This window comes from Montipora capricornis, chromosome 10, assembly GCF_036669925.1.
Source record: "Montipora capricornis isolate CH-2021 chromosome 10, ASM3666992v2, whole genome shotgun sequence".
Classification (NCBI taxonomy): domain Eukaryota; kingdom Metazoa; phylum Cnidaria; class Anthozoa; order Scleractinia; family Acroporidae; genus Montipora; species Montipora capricornis.
In genome coordinates this window covers 12258479-12278141 of record NC_090892.1, presented here as the reverse complement: position 1 = coordinate 12278141, position 19663 = coordinate 12258479, and the positions used below count along the sequence as shown (strand labels likewise).

General features: G+C 42.5%; 1 protein-coding gene across 1 annotated transcript in view; it reads right to left on the bottom strand.

Moving 5' to 3' along the window:
• LOC138019129 (uncharacterized) overlaps positions 1-19663 on the bottom strand; it is a 37294-nt gene that overhangs the window by 2418 nt on the left and 15213 nt on the right. Inside the window, exons 8-18 of the mRNA XM_068865801.1 lie at positions 19419-19663; positions 16213-16338; positions 15410-15601; positions 14349-14677; positions 10881-13242; positions 8809-10347; positions 6835-6957; positions 5717-5842; positions 2976-3168; positions 2332-2606; positions 454-631 (exon numbers count right to left, since the gene is read on the bottom strand). The exon at positions 19419-19663 is cut by the window's right edge and continues 20 nt beyond it. Of these exons, the coding sequence (XP_068721902.1) occupies positions 454-631; positions 2332-2606; positions 2976-3168; positions 5717-5842; positions 6835-6957; positions 8809-10347; positions 10881-13242; positions 14349-14677; positions 15410-15601; positions 16213-16338; positions 19419-19663 (5688 nt within the window). The remainder of the gene's footprint in view (positions 1-453; positions 632-2331; positions 2607-2975; positions 3169-5716; positions 5843-6834; positions 6958-8808; positions 10348-10880; positions 13243-14348; positions 14678-15409; positions 15602-16212; positions 16339-19418) is intronic.

Genomic DNA, 19663 nt, shown 5'->3' with positions numbered 1-19663 from the left:
CAGCTCCAAAAGCCGGACTCAAATCAAACGAGCTTCGCTTCCTTGTAAAAAGGTAAGGTCTCTGCATACGAGCCAGAAGGCCAATCAGGCTGGAGATTATCCCGGTTTCCATGGTATGAAGTGACTAGTAGTATTTCTACTTCCCCCTGGATGGGATGCCAGTCCATCGCAGGGTTACCCCCAGTATTAGATTCGCCGGTACCCATTTATACACCTGGGTGGAGAGAGGCACCGTGAGAGTAAAGTGTCTTACCTAAGAACACAACACAATGTCCCCGGCCAGGACCCGAACCCGGACCACTTGCTCCGGAGTCGGGCACTCTAACCATGAGGCCACCGCGCCTCCCTCGCATCCTTGTACTATGTCAAAAAGGTAAGTTTATGCCAAGAAATTCCAAGTCGGAACAGACAAGAACGCCAAGAACTTTTACACATTAGTTTAAGCCACTTCACCTGACAACAGAATATTCTCCAGCAAATCCTTTCTAATATCCACGTCACACTTAGTGATACATTTGTAAATGGACTCGTGAATTCCAACAACATCCATGCCAAGCATGCTGGGATTGAATAGCACTTCTGGACAGCGGAATCGCTCATTTGCCACGCAAATAGATTGACCGTCTGGCAGCTGGTGAAGAAATTTCAGGAACTGGTCACATATCCTGCTCAGCTGGCGGGGTATTTTATCGCGTGATTATTTGATTATTCACGTGCGAGTGAATCGATGGTTGCTCCGTTGTGTTTTAGCCGCGAGTAGCATGGTGACGATTAGTTTTAAGATGTTGGGATTTTTACTCAACTCGCTCTCGCGACCAAAACACAACGCATTAACCATCAATTTACTCGCGCGTGTTTAAATAATCCGCAATAAAATAACCTGCCAGCTGCGCGGGCTACTTACTAGTCACACAAGACTTCACAAAGACACCACTTCAAGTTCGGAATGAATTCTTGATCATTCAAGAGACGCATTCAGGCCAGTTTAGCCCGATAAGTACCGTAAAAAAGTCCTAGTGGCTAATAGACGCCCCGTCGAAGATCGAACGCCTATCTATTAAACTCCCTGTACCAAATAATAGCCCTTTTCACCGCGCACCGGTGGCTCAGTTGGTTGAGCATCGGGCTGTCATGCGGGAGGTCGTGAGTTCGACTCCGGCCGGACCAACACTCCGGGTCTTAAAATAACTGAGGAGAATGTGCTGCCTTTGTAATTTCATCTGCAAATGGTTAGACTTTCAAGTCTTCTCGGATAAGGACTATAAACCGGAGTTCCCGTCTCATAACCCTTGTTGGAAATTAAATAGCATGGGACGTTAAAGAACCTACTCACTATTCGATAAGAGTAGGGGACGTTGTCCCCGGTGTTGTGGTCTAACCTTATCTGGACGGGGGCATCTTTCACTTCCATAAAAATTAATTGTAAACTGCGTAACAAGCAGTCTGGCTGAAGTCTCCCACAAAGTATTGTAAATTAGTCCTGAAAAGCCCCGTGGGGGAGAGACTAATAGCCTAACGATTGTACGATTGTATTCACGGTTAGTTTTCTCATCTGCATTACAATGTACAATGTACAATTGCCTAGCATGTATGTGAGGCAATTTCGGGCTATTTTGTAGTTTTAACCCGAAATTGCCTCGCATCCACGTTAGATTACATTGTAATGCAAATGAGAAGAACTAACCGTGAAAAGGGCTATTGTCTGTTAAAGGCGCCCTAGAGGACCAGAGTAGCTTGGGTTCTACTACCATGGAAAGTTGCCTCCTTTTATGTGACAAGTCATGCAATCGAACAAACCTATGAACGTGGCAATTTCTGTCACATAAAATTTGGGCGAATTTTTATTCAAATGAGCCAATAAAACTTTCAAGATCCCTAAGCAACAACAAACAGGTTTAGTCAGCCCGAAACCTACTAGTTGTCGCGGGATTTAGACTCAGTGGATTCATGCTAACTCCGTTTTGAAAGAAGATGTCCCAGGATTTTAAACAAGGTTCGCAAAAAGTGTCAACGCTCAAATTTAAATTTCAAACTAAAGTTTTCTGCGGGGTGCTATTCGTTTTTCAAAAAAATGATATGAATTAAGTTCTTGTTTTACGCTGCGCTCATTGGTGTCAAAAATATCATGCAATCTTAATTTAAAAATGCTACCAAAACGTTTCCTGTGAAATTCCCGTTTCCCTCGAATATATCAAGAGAGGTAATTGGTGGCCCGGCTCCCACCAGAAGTCAATAGTCTGAATAGTTTTAAGCCAACCAATGAGCGTAGCAATCGCAATCGAGTAATTACTTTCGAGAGTCATTTGAAAAGTGCTCTAAAACCGTACATACCATATACAATTCTTCACACTTGTTACTGGTTTCAGATTCTTGTAGTTCCTGCTCAAAGTCAAGCGCAACATAGGCAAGCTTCTCTTTAATGTCTCTTATAATTTCCATCTCAGCTGTGGTTGTAAAGGAGTAGCCCCTCTCCGTGAGGATCCTGTTCAGGTGTCTAGTAAGATCCCTTCCCGCAAGGTTCATTCTTTGTGTGGCGTGAGGTAGCCAGTAGCCCTCGTACACTGGAACTGTGTGACTAACTCCATCACCACAGTCAAAAACGGTCCCTGCAAGTTGAAAGACGACAACGAAATAATAAGTATGGCTGTGGAAGGAAAAGTTATCGCTAAAAGTGCTAAAACCACTCGCTAGCTTAAACAGACCGGGTTTCTAGCTTCTTTGTTACATAAAAAAAAAGTTTATGTAGCAACAAAAAGCACTTTGTTTCGAAGTCTAATGACCGCGTAGAACTGTGGAGAGCTAACAAAGAATATAAACGTGGGAGCCAATACAACGTGGAGAAGTTTCAATTTTATTTTTGTACTAAACTGTTCGATGTATTAGATTCCCGATTATTTTCGAAGAGACTGAAAGCAGACAAAGACTCCAATGAACTTTTAACCATTGCCCACCATAAGAACATCATGCCAGATTACCTGTGGTTCTGCCGGTGGAGTACAGCGCCATGACGGCTTGTACAGCTACGTACACACAAGGAACATTGAAGGTCTCGAACATTATCTGCAACATGCGTTCTCTGTTAAACTTTGGATTCAAGGGAGCCTCAGTCAGCAAAACAGGAAAGTCTTGGGACTCGACACGCAGCTGATCATATGTATAAGTCCAGATCTATAACAAAAAGAGGCAGCGCATGTGAAGTTCAGCAACCAAAATAATGATGCCGATGATGGTGATGACAGGTGCATGTGACAAGCTAACTGAACCTAGTTTAATGGCCTAACTCCCACGAGTCTCTTCGAGTCACCAACGAGAAAATCATTATTCACCAACCAAGAAGAACCCCTGGCCTGAGTGATCGTCGTTATACTTAGGATTGCTATTTTTTCGCGTAAATTAAAACACTAATTGTCATTTAATCCATTTTGGTTTACAATTAAGCAGTGGGGAGGCACCAGAAGGGCCCATATGAACCATTTGACCAAGTACACCCAAGTCAGTGCACCGGGGATTCCATGAACAGTTTGTGGATTCTTTAAGGATGTTACAGCAAGGATTGTGAAATGGAGCCTACGGGTAACTTTATAGACCTTATCCGAGAAGACTTGAAAGTCTTAACCATTTGCGGGTGTAAGTACAAAGGCAGCAATTTCTCCTCAATTCTTTTAAGAGCCTGAGTGTTGGTCCGGTCGCAGTTCGAACCGGCCGCTTATCGAACGGTAGTCCGATTGTCAACCAACTGATGGCGGTGATGGCGGTATCAAAGCACTTGGGACGTAAACATAGATATTGCACGGCAAAGATTGGTTTAGTTAGAGATGTAAAAAGTGTTCAAAATATAAATGTTAAAATGCTGTAAATTGAAATCTTAATACCGACGTTTCGGCAAATCTGCCTTTGTCAAGGTAATGAACGGAAAATGATTTGAAAATAGCGTATAGAAACTAATACGCACGCACGAATGCGTTGACATTAAAGCCGCGAGTGCTAGTCCATTACCAGCGTGTAACTTAAAAAGTAAAGTCCAAATTCATTCCATCGGGAGCTAGTGTCTTTCAATTAAAAAACAAGCGAATCTCTTCTCTTTTTTTTTTCTTTTTAAGTTACACGCTTGTAATGGACTAGCGCGCGCGGCTTTTCAACGCGTTCGCGCGTGCGTATTAGTTTGTATACTCTATATTCAAATCATTTTCCGTTTACTGCCTTGAGAAAGGTAGTTTTGCCGAAACGTCGGTATTAAATTTTCGATCTACAGCCTTTTAAAATTTCTTTTTTGAACACATTTTGCTAACACCAACAACGCCGCGCAGGAGTTTTCTTTGTCTACCTTTAGTTGGAGATATGGCGTGCGGTTCAGTTCTGAATATTGAGGGTCTCAAAAAGGGATAAATTATATAACCCATAAGGGAAAAAAGTAAGTTGTAGCTCCAAGCCATGGGCATCGATTATGATGACGATGACGATAAAAATCTGCTATTAGATTCCTTAATTAAACGAGCTGTCGGCAATGCGTGCTATGCATTTCTACCCAAGGGGGCCAAAGTTGACCATTACTAATTTGTGTCTTTTCTTTGTTTGAAATGCCTATTTATGGGTTTTATGTAGTAGTACTCTTATCGCTTGATTTCCTGAAAGAATATTAATAATTAACAAATAAAGAAGCCTTGACTGTGCTCTGTTCTGTTGTAAAGCACGCAGGAAACGGCTAGAGCACGAAAGAAGTGTAGGGGGAAACACGAGCCGATAGGCGAGTGTTTCTCCCTACTTCTTGAGTGCTCTAGCCGCTTCCTAAGTGCTTTACAACAGAACAGAGCACAGTCAAGGCTTCTTTATTTGTTTTATGATAAAAAACAAGTAATTTTCTTCAAAAATTCTACTTTATTTTCAAAGCGCGCGCTGCTTGTGGCGAACTGAGATGTCGTCAGCACAGTGCTTTATACTCTGATAAAGCACGCTACTTTGGACCAATCAGCGCGCTTGTAACAATGTTTAAGATTATTTGATTGGTTAATGAAACAAAGGCTTGTCAAAACATCAATCAACTGGAAAATCACACAAAATTAGAATTTATGGAAAAACAAGTGCCTCAATGTTCGGTTTCAGTCCGTAAAAAACAGCAAAAAAGAGGATCTAAATGATTAAGTTCAGTGAAAACCGGCCGAATTGTTGCCCATGAAAACCTGCACGTTTCCGACATGACAACTGGAAAACAAACTCTTCATTGCTTGCGGCTGGAATCTGAAAACCTGTTGGGAATTTTGTAAATGAAGAACTCCAGCGTGAGGACTTTCTGAGCTTGAAAGAACTGCTGGACCGGGCGACGGTTGAGGTCTTCCATCCAAAGCACTTGACAGAATATCTGAGCAAGCCTTTAACTGACAGCTTCAATAATACCCAAGGTAAAATTCGGAAATTCATCTGCCATTTCTGCGAATGATGGCGTGGGCTTTCGTTTGTTCCGTGCTTTGTACTCTCATAAAGCACGCTGTTTAAACCAATGAGAGCGCGCGTTATATAGAAACTTTATTATAAATCAACTTTTAAATCAGGTTTGTATGGTATCCGAATCGACTGATTCCAATTGCCTCGACTTGATTATTCCGGGTATCTAAAAAACCTCGGCCTATAATGGTTTACTATTTTATGTACAGATTACAACTCTTTTTCTCAGAGACTTGAAAAAACCGAACACAGTGAAGCAAATTAGGAATCAACATACCGATTCCATGTCATCCCAGTTCAACACAATCCCATGTTCCAACGGGTATGTGAGGGTTAACACACCACGCATGCTCTGTGCTTCATCGCCGATGTAATGATCTCTGTACTCATGCATCATGGCTTCCTGTTTTAATGTCAAACTTGTCTCATTAGCAGAATAGCTAACTTGTAGAGGGCATCGTGTTATAAATCTGCTTCGGAAGTTCAAAGAGCTCGATTCGATTAGTCTTCTTTTAAGCCTTTTATTGTAAAAAATCAGGAAAAATATTAGCCACCAAAAACGGATAAATTAGTAGGTACCATAAGAGCCAATGAGCCAACGCATTCATTGCAAAAGTTAGTTCAACGAGCGCGGAAGCCTCCAATGTTACCTGACAATATAGAAGTCAGTCATTACGACGACCCCGTAGGCACACAACAGCGAACCGCGCATTCTCTATCGTTACGTTAAAATTGTTCGTACCAGGGTTGTTAAACAATACTTCGGTCTTATTATATGACTAGCTCCATGAGCGGGCAAGATGAACCAAATCGCGCGCTCTGATTGGCTACCCGAGCGGGCAAGATGGAGCGATACTGCCCGCTCGGGATTTCTCGCTTGGTCCCGCAAGATCAAAGATCATTTTTTGGTGTTTTAAGTCATATAATAAATCCTTTATTGACCAAGATAAACACGCAAAAAAAGAACTTGGCCAATATCCAGTCATCTTGACCTCACGCTTGGTCAATAACCCATACATATTGTTCACACAAAGTTATATTTTTAATAGACCAATTTCGATATATTAAAATTCAGTCCGAAAAAAAAGGCACCATCTCGAGGCTCTGGGGAATAAACTCATGCAAATCCTTATATTTATTCCCCAGAGCCTCGAGATGATGCCTTTTGCTTCGGACTGAATTTTGATATATCGAAATTGGTCTATTACTCACACTCGTAATTGCCAACGTCATATCGTGAGTGAAGGGTCAGGAGACTGGGCCCTTGGTTTGCCGTCTTTATCTGAGACCGCTGGACCTTAAATTCCAACCCTCCCACATGGTTGCCGATATTCCTTCAACTGAACCAACTGGAAACAAGGCAAAAGAATAACACAGCTGAATTTAATTTCTAACCTGATGACGTGGTCTTCCAATAACTGAGGGGAACACTGCGCGGGGCTGCTGTTCATTGGAGAAACCCGCCTTGCAGAACCCTGACCCATTGTCTATTACTACGACAACTCCACCACTGCTTTCCTGCAAAAGAAGCATACAAGCATTTCTTTCATGCTCTTTAAAGAAATTAGTCTCAAAACGTTGCTCTCAATTACTTGAAACGCCTCTTCTGAATCCTACCTCATCTTCTCTTTTACGTTATATTGTTATTCCTGCATTAAAATGTTCCGTTGCCGAGACTATCGAGCGGGGAAACAGCGGCCAACACCCCCCACCCCCCGCCCTCTTTCCTTATCACTACCCCTCCATTGTAAACATCTTGAATCTTGTGCGGGTTTCGCAATAAATTCAACTCGAAAACCACTCTTTCAAAACTCAAAACTCAATCTGTTTCTTAATCTGTCCTTGGTTTCGACATTAACAGGGACCTTTAGATCGAAGAACGAGGACAACTACGACGACGAGTTTTCCGTACTGAGCACGCGCATAAGGTTTGGAGGCCGACATTTTTCGAAGTGCGCGTGCTCAAAACGGAAAACTCATACTACTCGTAGTCATCCTCGTCCTCCAATCTAAAGGTCCCAATTGCTTCGCGAGGGTCATAAATATGTCCGTCTTTCATATGTATTGTCTTTATGTTCAGATCCTTCACGGGTTTACTACGAACTCACGAAATGACTAGCTCCCATTCGACTTGATAGCTCAATTTTAGAGCACTGCTGCACCGGTATCGCAAAGGACCTGGGTTCCAATCCTGTTCAGGATTTCCGTTCGCTACTGTTTAAGCCGAACGTAAAGGCGATGAATTACTGAAGAAATCCTTATCTATTTTCTGCATTTTATAAAACAGTCTTCTTGTTTCGATTAAAAAAACCTGGCCGCTGAACACGTGAGTGCAAACCAAGAATAATACAAAAAAAATGACCGATGAGGCAATTGCAGACGCATCGAAGCCCCGGTACCCTGCGAGCAGTTGGTTTCTCCTACGCTTCCCCAGAGAGAAACCACTGCGAGCAATCGTTAGTTTCTTTGAGTGAGCCACCGTCCAGCCTCAAGGACGAATAAATTAAATTTAAACCGGTAAAACGAGTTAGTAAACATGTTTTGGCGCTTGCGCGTGCGTTCAGCTACGTAACTGCTGCGTTTGGGCGAGCCTGCTGTGTAGAAATTTCGCGCGAAATAAGACGAAGTGATGTCAAATACATCACGTGGGGTGTGACGAACTTCGCACACGCTCGATGGAAAATCAAACGGTTGCTCGCAGTGGTTTCTCTCTCGGGAAGCGTAGGAGAAACCAACTGCTCGCAGGGTAAAGTCCCGGTTGTTCTGGCCCCAGTTGTTCAATCGATGAATAGCGCTATCCGCCGGATATATCGCTATCCAGTGCATAAGTCACAGCGAAACCAATTGCGCTGTCCAATGGATAATGATTTATCCGTGGACAACGTTATCTAACATTTGAACAACCGGGGCCCGAACTATATATTTTTGAAGATATTTATCCTTATATAATAACCCAGGTTATTCACGGATTTTGATTGGTTCTTGCCTATGATCTATTGGAGGACAGACGCACGATTGACGTCACCATCAGCTTTTATGCGAATAAAGTTTAATTCTTTATTATATAAAACAAATAGATTCCATGTTGCCGAGGGTCTGTTCAGTAATAGATCACAGAAGACGTCAAAATGTGGTAAGAACATCAGTGACACACTCGGCTATCGCCTCGTGTGTCACTTTTTTGTTCTTACCACATTTTGACGTCATCTGTGATCTATTACTGAACAGACGCACGGCAACACGGAATCTATTTGTTAAATCGATGATGACTGGGGCATACTCCGAAAAAATCCGAGTGCTAGGATTCATTCACTAGGGTTAACATACAACATCTCTTTCAGAATTACTCAATTACCCTAATACACTTACAAAAGCAACGTTGTGTTCGCTCATCACAGGAGCAGATACAGGCGGTAGTGGGGCACTGGTGCGAACTGATACAGACCACGTGACATTTCTCTCAGCAACTTTCTCCTCATCAGAGCCCAGCGTCTCTCGGTCATCAGACGACTGACCCTCAGCCAAAATTAGCTTGCCAACTTCGCCTAAACTCTCTCCTTCCTCTTCAGAGCTTAACGAAAGTTCAGAGCTACTAGAGCCTATAATATCAAGGAGGTCATCCTTCTCTATGTTTTCTCTCGCGAGAATCAACTTTGGCAAAGAAGATGCTTTTTGGTACTCCATTTCTGCCTTTTGGGGGTTAATCTCGGCCCCTTTCGTCTCTAGTACGGTTTCCACTTCAGCCTTATGCAGTGAAATCTTACTGTTTGTAATTTCCTCCAGTCGCTCAACTTCATCGTCCGACGCGGTCTCCGGAGGGTCTTCAATTGATTCGTCACTCTCGGCGGCATCGTTTCGAGCTTTCTGTTCGTACAAAGCCTTCTCGAGTTCTTTGAATTCTTCATCGGAAGAATTCTCTGGCGCCTCGTCCTGTTCTGAGGCATTCGTTTCAGCTGCAAGGCGTGCTTTTTCTTTATACAACATTCTTTCGATTTCCTCAAATTCGTCGTCAGATGAATTCTTCGTCTTTTCTCGATTTCTTGCATCCTCGTCTTCACTCTCTTTTAACTCGTTCTCAATCTCCCCGAGTCTCGTCACGAGCTCGTCGAAATTTGCACTGGAGTCCGTACGCAAAGTGTCTTGGGAGTCCTGTTTTACAAGAGTTGTATGTTCTACCTGTGCCTTTTGCAATTCTTCAGATTTCAGCCTTGGCGATAAAGTGTCAACATAAGACTGTTCTTCATCAATCAAACTGGCCTCAAAGCGCTCAATAATATCATCCGAACTGTCCGACCCTTCGTCAGTTTCCCAGTTTGAATTTTGAACAACATCAGTGTCTCTGAGTTTTTCAATATTGCCTTCGCTCATTTCTTCAAGAACACCACCTTTTCCCGTTGATGAGATGTCCAGCTTCTCTCCTTGCCCTTCACTAAAGCTCTCTGAAACATCTTTCTCCGTTGAAGAGGCCGCTTCCGGAAGCCACGTTTGCGTCTCCTCAAAGCTCTCCGTTGAATTGTCAGGGGATTCGTTGGTTGCAGCTGCCTTTAGCAGTTCTATGAGTTCATCCTCGGGTGATTCTTTGCTTTCCTCACTCACAAAATCACACTGATCGATGTTTATATCCTCAAGTTGGCTTTGGCTCGGAGACGACCTCGGGTCAGAGTTGACGCTCGAAACTTCGATTTCATTTGTAATTTTACTTTCAAAAGGCGTGTCCTCTGGCAGTATGTTGCCGGTATAATCTTTATTGTCATCACTTGGAGCCTCTGACCGGTCTTGCAGTTCAGATGTGTTTGGCAATTCTATCTCGAAAGAGTCCGTCAGTGCATGAGAATTTGTTTTGGACCTGAAGTACGACAATCGCTTTGCACGAGTTTCTTGGACATCGCGTTTACTTTCATTCGGTTCCTGAACGTAAAATCATCACACAAAATTATCGAGTGTAAATTGTCGGCTTCTTAGAAACTAAAACCTCTTGTCTACAGTTGATTTTTCCTTATCGCTGCTCAAAAGCAAATGATGAAAATTGTAAGGCGCAAATAAAAGCAAAAATAACTTAATCGTTTTCCCTTCATCTGCCTTTAACTGTTTTCACCAGGTTTTGATGGAGCGATTGAACCAGGCTAATACAATCAACTAGGCGCATCTGGAAGCGATTTTAGACAGTGTAGCTCATTGCTGTTCATTTCAGTCTTTTCCATAATAATTGCCAAAGTTCTCACCTATAGCGCGTTTTTAGTGTCAAGACTCAAAACATGTATTCGGCAATTCAAATAATCAATTTAGCTAATCAAACCTTCAGTTTGGAAATTCAACAATTCAAACATTCCTTTCGGTAATTCAAACCTTCACTTCAACTGAATATTTGAATTGCCGAACTGAATGTCCCAATTACCGAATTGAACGTTTGAATTTGACAATAAAAAACGCGCCATACTCACCCTTTCTGCTGTCCGCTCTATGTCCTGCACCTCAGATTCACTTGCTAAACTCTCGCGCATGCGCTGTTGATTTTCTTGTTCGGCCATCCATATGACCTGTTGCTCTTCCTCTTCCTTCAAGCGACGCTGTTCCTCAAGGAATTTCATCTGCTCCCTCTTAAGGCTATCACGGAGTTCTTGCTGCTCGAGTTCCAATTTTTCTTTGAGTTTTACGACCTCGTGATCGTCAAAACTTGGCTGTTTAACAGTGGTTGGCTTTTCTGCCTCGTGCTCAATGGAATGCGGGACTTCCTCGGTAACGGTATCATCTGGAACAATTGTTTTGGCAGTGTTCTCCATATGTTGCACAGAAACCATATCAATAGCAGGTTCGTCTTCCTCCTCTGAGCTCGCACTGTCAGCTTTGTTAATCTGTGGATCATTAGCTTCGACTCTAAATTCGTCACCAGGTTCCTGCAGTTGTTGGGTCAAACTTCTCTGATGAACGAGTAGAAAATTCTCATAATTGCTTTCGTTTGGTTCACTGTTCAAACTAGTACTGCTTGATACCTCAACATTGTCATACAATGTTCGGGTCGCGTTTACTTTCTTTTGAGTCTGCGATCCAATAAAAGTCTGTGTTTCTTTATCCGTACATGGTGGCTTCACAAAAGAAGAAGCAGGAGTAACAACATTTCCTTGCCGTTCACTAGGAGAATTTTCACGATTTATACGGGCATCTTGATAACTAGAAATGTTGATTCTAGTATCATCTAGTCCACGACCAGGAGAGGTGTTCCCGCTATGTGGATACTCATAAGGAGAAGCTCTTTGGTACTCCAACTTTTGCGGCATTTTCACTCCATTTATGAAAAGTCCTGGTGTGGCAGGAAAACTTGCCCGCTCTCGCTGGTGTTGAGGAAGAGACGGCTGGACCAACTGATCGTCAAAACGTGTCGGGCTGACGAATTTACTGGTCTGCGATGCGTGCAAAGTATTTGCCGAAGGAACGTAGTCGGGGTTTACGGTCACCATTCCATTTTTCATCAACCACTGGACATCCTCTGGAGTTAAACATCGGAATAAAACTGCGATAGCGTTTTCAATTCTAGAAAGCTCCTCCTGAGCATAAAAATATTGTTCCTCTACTTCCTGTCTCACGATTTTGTCCAATGGTTGTGCGAGGATTTGCCGCTGATGACGGACACGGTTCATCCAGTACATTTCCTGTTTCTTTAGCGCCCTAAACTGCTCAACTTTGTCCTGTGATGCAACATGCCCACGCGGAGAGTGGTTTCTTTGCGCGGTCGAAAACTGCAAGTGATGCTGAGAATAATCCCCCGAGTGTCCGTTCGCCACGGCAGCAATGCGATTTTCACTGTCAGATGTAGACAGAGCGACACTCGACCCAGGGGAAGAATAAAATTCTGAGATACCTTTTCTCAGGTTTGGGTCTGGAATGCCTTCATGATAGCCGTTGACAATCAATCTGGGAGAAGAATCTTGGATTCCGTTTGTTTGTGGAATGGAAATATTGAGTTCCGGGACTAAGGAATCTGGTTGTAATGGAGACGTGTCGTCTTCGCTGTCTCTTGACGACAACAACTCGCTTAACAATCCTTCCACCTCACGGTCCATTGAGTCATCCGACGTCACTTCTAGTTTTTGGATCGAGTGCGCGCGCTCGGAAATCATAGGACCCGGATTTGCGGATGTCACCCTGAAGGCGTTCGAATGCAGTGATTGTGTATCCCGCGGGATGTCATTGATACAACTACCTTGATTTGGGCTCAAGCTACGCAAATCTAGCGGGGGCACCAATTGTTGTCCTACTTTCTGAAGATCTTTAAGTTCTTTCTCCAGTTTCATCTGCTCTTGAATCAGGTAATCCATGTTATTTGATTCTCCTTGGATCTTCTTGATCTTCTTTCGGTCTGGTTTCTTAGGCGCTGACTTTCTGAACTGACTTCCGGATTCTCCGTATGGACGTGAAGAAAACTCCTTTTTATCCACTGTTTTTCTCTCCGTCTGTTTATTGACGTAAACCGTTGGGCGATCAAACTCTCTTCCTCTGCTGCCTCCCACGTATCGTCCTAACTCTCCTGGCGAGTATGTTTGGTTCAAAGAATCACCCTCTGTAAGTCTCCTTCCAATTTTCTCGGAGTAGGTTTGGTTAGCATCTATTCTGTCAGATGGTGTCCTGCGTTTCAAGGCAGAGCTCGCTCGGCTCGTGGGGGGTGTCGGGAGAGTAAGAGTTTCCTCAGATGCAGCGAGATCTCGTGGTCTGGAATACCGCGATGCAGAGGTGTTTGTGATTCTCGGTGAAGATGACCCCTTGAGTCTGCTGTAGTGAGATTCAGAAGCAGCTTCATAGGGGGATTTACTGAAATTTGAAAAGTGGTGGGTGCAAATACGTTACTCAGATCATCGTCATCAGCATCATCATCAACTGTTTTTGTTTCAAAAACAAGCTAATTCTTTCTAACTCTGCATGCTTCTTTTATTGTTTTGTTGTTGATGTGTAGGTTGTAAGCTGATGTGTTTGTGTGAAATGTGTCGTAATAAATGTTTTATAAAGCTCATTTGTAAATTGCTAACGGTTAATTGTAAACTAGTTCTTGTAATTAGTCTCCGAATGTTGTAATTTGTCTTATAAGTACTATGTTGTAAGTAAAGTATTGTAGCGTAATGAAATGTTATATACAAGTCACTGAAGAGCGAAAAACAAATAAAACAAAAAAATCATCATCACCTTCATCAATATTATTATTGAATATAGCAGTAGTGACAAAAAAATCATCATCACCTTCATCAATATTATTATTGAATATAGCAGTAGTGATATTGTTAGTAGTAGGGGTAGTGGTATTAGAATGTTATTCTCTTTAGAATGTTAGGATCGACAAGGAGTGTGACTTCGAGTTTGGATTACTGCGCATCCGTACTGCGTAGCCCTGCGTGCTCAACTCGTCCTGGCAAGTTGGTCTGCGCCAACTTTACATCGAAAAGTCGTAGCGGAAGTACGAGTTTGTCCAAAAAAAAATTGCGTTTGCTTTTCGCCGTTTACTGTAAAGGACTTCAAACAGAAAATGTGGAAACACCAGCAACTCATTCAAAACTAGCGCCTAAATGCGAACTTCATCCCATAATAGTATTTTTTGCCGAATAGAAACTCGTATTATACGCTTACCTAAATACGTAGAGTACGACTTCGAGAACTCGCTGCCGAGCTAACATTCTCTAATGTTGGTGTTACAACAATTATCGCGGATATTTCGGCTGACACTGTTACTTGGTCTGAACGCATACATGTACGCAAGCAAAGTCAATTCAAGCCCAAAATGTTGTTATCATATTCCACATTGGTGGAACGCAAGTGCTCTCCCTATTCTGCTAAACCTGCATTCAATTGTAAAATGACTTAGGTCATTCCCGAATGGATTAAAAAAATGACAGTGGCAAAGGGACTCGAGAAAAAATGTCTCAAACCTTCTCGCAAGACTATCCGCTGTCCGCTCCTCCCTACTGTCGTCTCTTTTCTTTCCCAATTCAAATATGCGAGTCTCGCGGGCTCGTACAACTTTTTCGAGTTCCTTGCAGCGATGTGTCAACAACTTGGCCTGGTTTCTCAGCTGCTCATCCGGGACCTTATCCAGAAATGCTTCCAACTGTAAGAGATCCTTTGGAGGGAGGGGAGGAAATTTGACGAGGAATCTGGACAGTCTGTCTTCGTATTGCTGTAAGTCTTGGTAAGAACTATGGGATAGCTTGGACCTTGAAGGCCAGAACTCGGCTGCTTTGCTGTACCACGTCTCTGCCTAAACAAATCAGAGCCATAATAGACAAATTGCAGTAATTAGCGACGTCTTCATTTGCGTTAATTGAGTTAGTTCTTGGTTTCTTCCCCATCTCAAGCCACGTTTTCAGCCAACAGAAATATTTGGTATCGCGTCTACGTAAAACAGCAAACGGCCGGTTGCTGTTTTTCATAAAAGCACGAAATATGCGGGAAAAGCAGATCTTAACAAGTGTTATTGACATCCAAAAAGAAAATTGGGGTAACCATGCATTTTTCAGAGATAATTATTAGCTTCAATTTGAAAAAGAACTCCATGCATTGCTTTGTATTTTAAACCTTTTTAAAAATTTTCTTGATTAATTATCTTCGAAAAATGCGTGGTTACCCCAATTTCCTTTTTGGATTTCAATAACACTTAAGATCTGCTTTTCCCGCATATTCCGTAAACCGCGCAAAAATACCTTGGAATTAGTAGGCACCGTCCTTAAGGTCAGCGTGGCCTAGAAACGAATCTCTATGAACATTTGGCATGCGAGGACGAATAGATAGAAATGCACATAGAGTAAATTTCGGCTTTTTCAAGGGAACATTTAGAAGCATTGATGCAGATAATGAGATTTCTTCATAATCACCAAACCAAAGACGGACAAATATTTTGAACGAGCATGAATCAGAGTATTTTGTGGCAAAAATGTCAAACCTGGCTTACTTTGCTTTTAACGGCTTTTGAAGTCTTTAACTAAAACCTTACCTTCGTCAAAAGATTGTAAAAGTTAACGGAGTCTTGTAACCAGCGCTTGGTTTGTTCCACTCTGTTGCTAAAGTTATCCAGGTCAGATAAGAGGACTGTTGAAGCAGTTTGCAGTGGTCTCCGGTCCCGGAGATTTCTCGTACTCATTTCTCCTGCCCGTTTAGCTAATTTCCTTCCTTGCGTCAACACTTCCTAAAAAAAAGGTGAAGAGGGATTATAGTTCCTATTTACTAATGGTCAAGAACCCCGACAGGAAAAGGTAACTCCCGTTAACAAAATTTTAATCCAGCACGATCTGACAACGGTGTAGCAGCATGCAAACCCAGTGCCCAAACAACTCCACCACAACGCTTCCAACTAAGGTGACTCGATGCAGGCTGGTTAAGCGGCTGATGCGCCTTCGCTCACATATTTTTTTGTTATCGTTAAGACAAATATATTTGCTACCGAAAACAAAATGGATAACGTTTCCACAAGTTTCCAAAGGAGACCAAAACTGACAGTTGTTTGCCTTACAGATCAAGCAACCTTCCAGGTCTGTTGTAAGAGTTACGCATACTGGTCTCCTTGAGGAAGGCTTCGGGCTATAATGTGCGCTTTAACTCTGAGTTAAATTAAAATACCATAAAATAGGAATACAGAACAAAGGAAAGGAATTAGTGTCTGTTTCCAAGAAACAGAATGAAAGATGCACCTTTTGTAAAACGAAGGGAGTCTGAGAATACACTGGTGACAGGAACAGTTTTCATTCAAGACGATTTCGCTCCTTCTCTGTTCTGAACAGACTAAGAGAAAAATCTAACCTTTGCCAGTGGACAGAATTCTTTTTCAAACTGCATTTTGCTTTGATTTGCCGTCTGCAGAGAAACAGCTGCTCGAGTAAACTTGTTTAATTGACTTTCAGCATCACCACGAATCCACTTCACTAACTATGACACAAGACATTCAATGTGTGAGATAGAGCGGTTTCAGTTGAGTGTGAAAAGTAATTAGCGAATTGCTTTGGTTTTGCATTACTTCACTCAGTGATTGGCGCCACTCGCCACTTTTTCAACCAATCAGAAGTAAAACAAAAACCAATCGTGGCTCGCGCGTGCACATTTTCCCGCGCTTTGTGTCGGTTACGTGTAATTACTTCGAGTTTTGATTGCTTTACTGGATTGTCTCCGTCCTTTTTGATTGGCCAAAGTAATTACTTTGGTTTTGGTTTTACGACACTCGATTGAAACTCGCTCTAAAGTGACAAATGGAAGTATCATTTCTTCAATTCGCGACCAAATTACAGTGCGACGCGCCTTACCGTGGCCTCCAAACAAAGTTTTTTTTACAAATTGTCGGCCAATCAGGATGTGTGAATTTGATTGACAGTCACGCCTCCTTGCAAAGTTCGCACAGTTGTAAGTTGAACACCGCTGCATGGGTTGTTGAGTTGAAGTATTTGCACGTAATTGTCAAATGTGAAAGTTTGTTGGGTGGCCACGGTATGGCGCGTTGCACTGTAAAAGAGCAGTACACGACACCTTACTTCCGCAAAGAACTATCGCAAGTCGCTTGAATTCAGATACAAATACATACTTAATTGACCACTCCTCATAAGGGCTTTTCAGGCCCAATGAAACACAATTAACGAAACGACAGAACAGAACAACAACAATAACAACAACTGTTAAGAATCCAAAGTGGCTGGAGGCAAACCAGTTGGCTATTTACAAGTGCAGTTAAGAAGTTGAACCAAGGACTACCAGGATCAAATTCAACGAGTGGTCAGAACGGATCTTGAACCCGGTATCTCCAGATATCAAGGTAAGAGCGCTAACCGTACCACTGGGCCGCAGTGCCTCCTAGATAAAAAAATTGAAGGCAATAACTAAATGAAAAGAGGTCAAAGTTGTTGTTTTCTCCCTCTCTGCTTTCACCCTTTCGCCATCAAATATTCTATCTGACTTTCGACATTTCATTGCAGAGGTTTTATGCCATTTACTTTAGCGAATCATAACATGTTTGAGAGTGTTTCTCCTTTCTTACACTGCTATGAGGGCACATTATCAGGATTAATTGAGCAACTTGCGCATATTAAAAAACGTGTTGTTACTATACGACCCGCTGCGCCGTGGTATAAAAAAACAGGAAAGGAAAGGAAATGAACTTTATTTAAGTGTCTAGTCGTTCTAGCGCTGGAGCACTAATTGGGGACACTGTAAACTTAAATTAACAATTAACTCAAATCAAGTCAAATGTTGGTTTTTTTGTAGAGAGGGGAAAACCGGAGTACCCGGAGAAAAACCTCTCGATGCAGAGTAGAGAACCAACAAACTCAACCCACACATGACGCCGAGTCTGGGAATTGAACACGGGCCACATTGGTGGGAGGCGAGTGTTCTCACCACAGCGCCATTCCTGCACCCCATGACGACTAGATCAGAACGGAAAAGCAAAAGGAAGGAAACTGGAGAGGATGTGGCGCAAAAACAAAACTAGGATTCATAGGGAAATGTTCGTTAGGATGAAGTTTTATGTCAACACCATTAACGACAATTCTAATCCGCGGGTAATGTTCTCAACGTTTTTAAACTGTTGCATCTCAAGGCAACGCCAAAACTACCATCGCATGAAAACGCCATTGATCTCGCGAACATCTTTGCCGACTTTTTTGAGAACAAGGTACAGTCAGTCTCTCAGGGAAAACATGTTCGAAGTCACTGACTCGCCTCAAGTTTCGACCTGTCATAGTCCTACGGAATTGCTTCAATTCTCCCCGAATAATATTATAGAGTTGTCTTCTCTTTTACGAACTACGGCTGGGAAATCCTGTATCTTGGATCCAGTACCTGGTGCTCGGCTGAAGGATTGTTATGATATCTCGTTGCCTGTTATTATGCCCATTGTGATCTTATCGCTTGATAATGCGACCGTTCCCATGAAATGCTCTTATACCCCCACAATCAAGAAAGAGTCTCTTGATCATGAACTCTATCGTAGTTTTAAGCCTATTTCTAATCTCCGATTTGTATCCAAGGCAATACAAAAAGTGGTTGGTACTTGTTTGAATGAACATCTCAATAATGGCAACCTTATGGAACTATTTTAGTCTGCTTATAGGGCAAGTCATAGCACTGAGACCGCACTGACCCGTGTTCACAACGATGTTCTTCGAGCCATTGATGATGCTCAGTGTGTCATACTCGTACTCTTAGATCTTTCTGCCGCATTCGATACTGCTGACCATTCCATTTTATTGAGCTTTAGGCTTAATCATTGCTTTGGAATCCGAAGCAAGACTCTCACTTGATTTCAATCCTATCTTCTAAACAGGAGCCAATTTGTTTATGTTAAGAACGAACGTTCCTCGAGCCGTTGTCTGAAATATGGCGACCCACCGGGTTCTGTTTTAGGGCCTATGTTATATTCCATGTACACTGCCCCGCTTGCTGATGTAATCAAACAGCACAACATGTCTTATCACTTCTATGCGGATGACACGCAAATTTATTTATTGCTTTTGTCAGCTGTTGGGGGAACCTGAGCATTCCGTATCTCGAGATGAAATGTATATTAAAGATATTGAACAATTAATGATGATAAACAGGTTGAAATTTGAATGGTGATGAAACTGAACTGTTAGTTCTTAATGCTCGCCATCGGCCGACGCCCGCAATCAATTCCATATACGCCAAATCTGATCATATCACTGCATCGACATCTGCAAGAAATATTGGCGTCTGGTTTGACAATTTGGTGTCTATGGATAAACAGATTGCTTCTATTTGCAAAACTGCATTTACCATCTAAATAACATAGCCAAATTTAGGAAATTTATGTCCTGTCAGCACTGCATGCGAGACCCTTATTCAGGCATTTATCACCTCAAAGCTTGATTATTGTAATTCCGTTTTATCCGGGCTTTCCAAGTATCAGACTCAGAGACTACGGTATGCTCAGAACAGTGCTGGGCGTCTCCTTACATGCAGGGACCAACAAGTACGTTACAGATGTCGGCAACGCTACTCACCCGACTCAAGCTCTCTTTCAACTCAAGCACATCATTTGTCTGGTTACCAGTTACAACAGATTGAACAGCAGTTTCTCCTTTCCAAGCATTTTCCAGTTCCCTCTTGGCTTGCATGAGTTTCTCGCGGTAAGGTTTAATCGTCTCCATCATGGGACCGTATTGGGGTTTCTTGGACATCACTGAGAAAGTCCTGTCGTTTTTTGGCCGGACAGTCATTTCGCTGAGATGATTTCCTTCCTCGATAG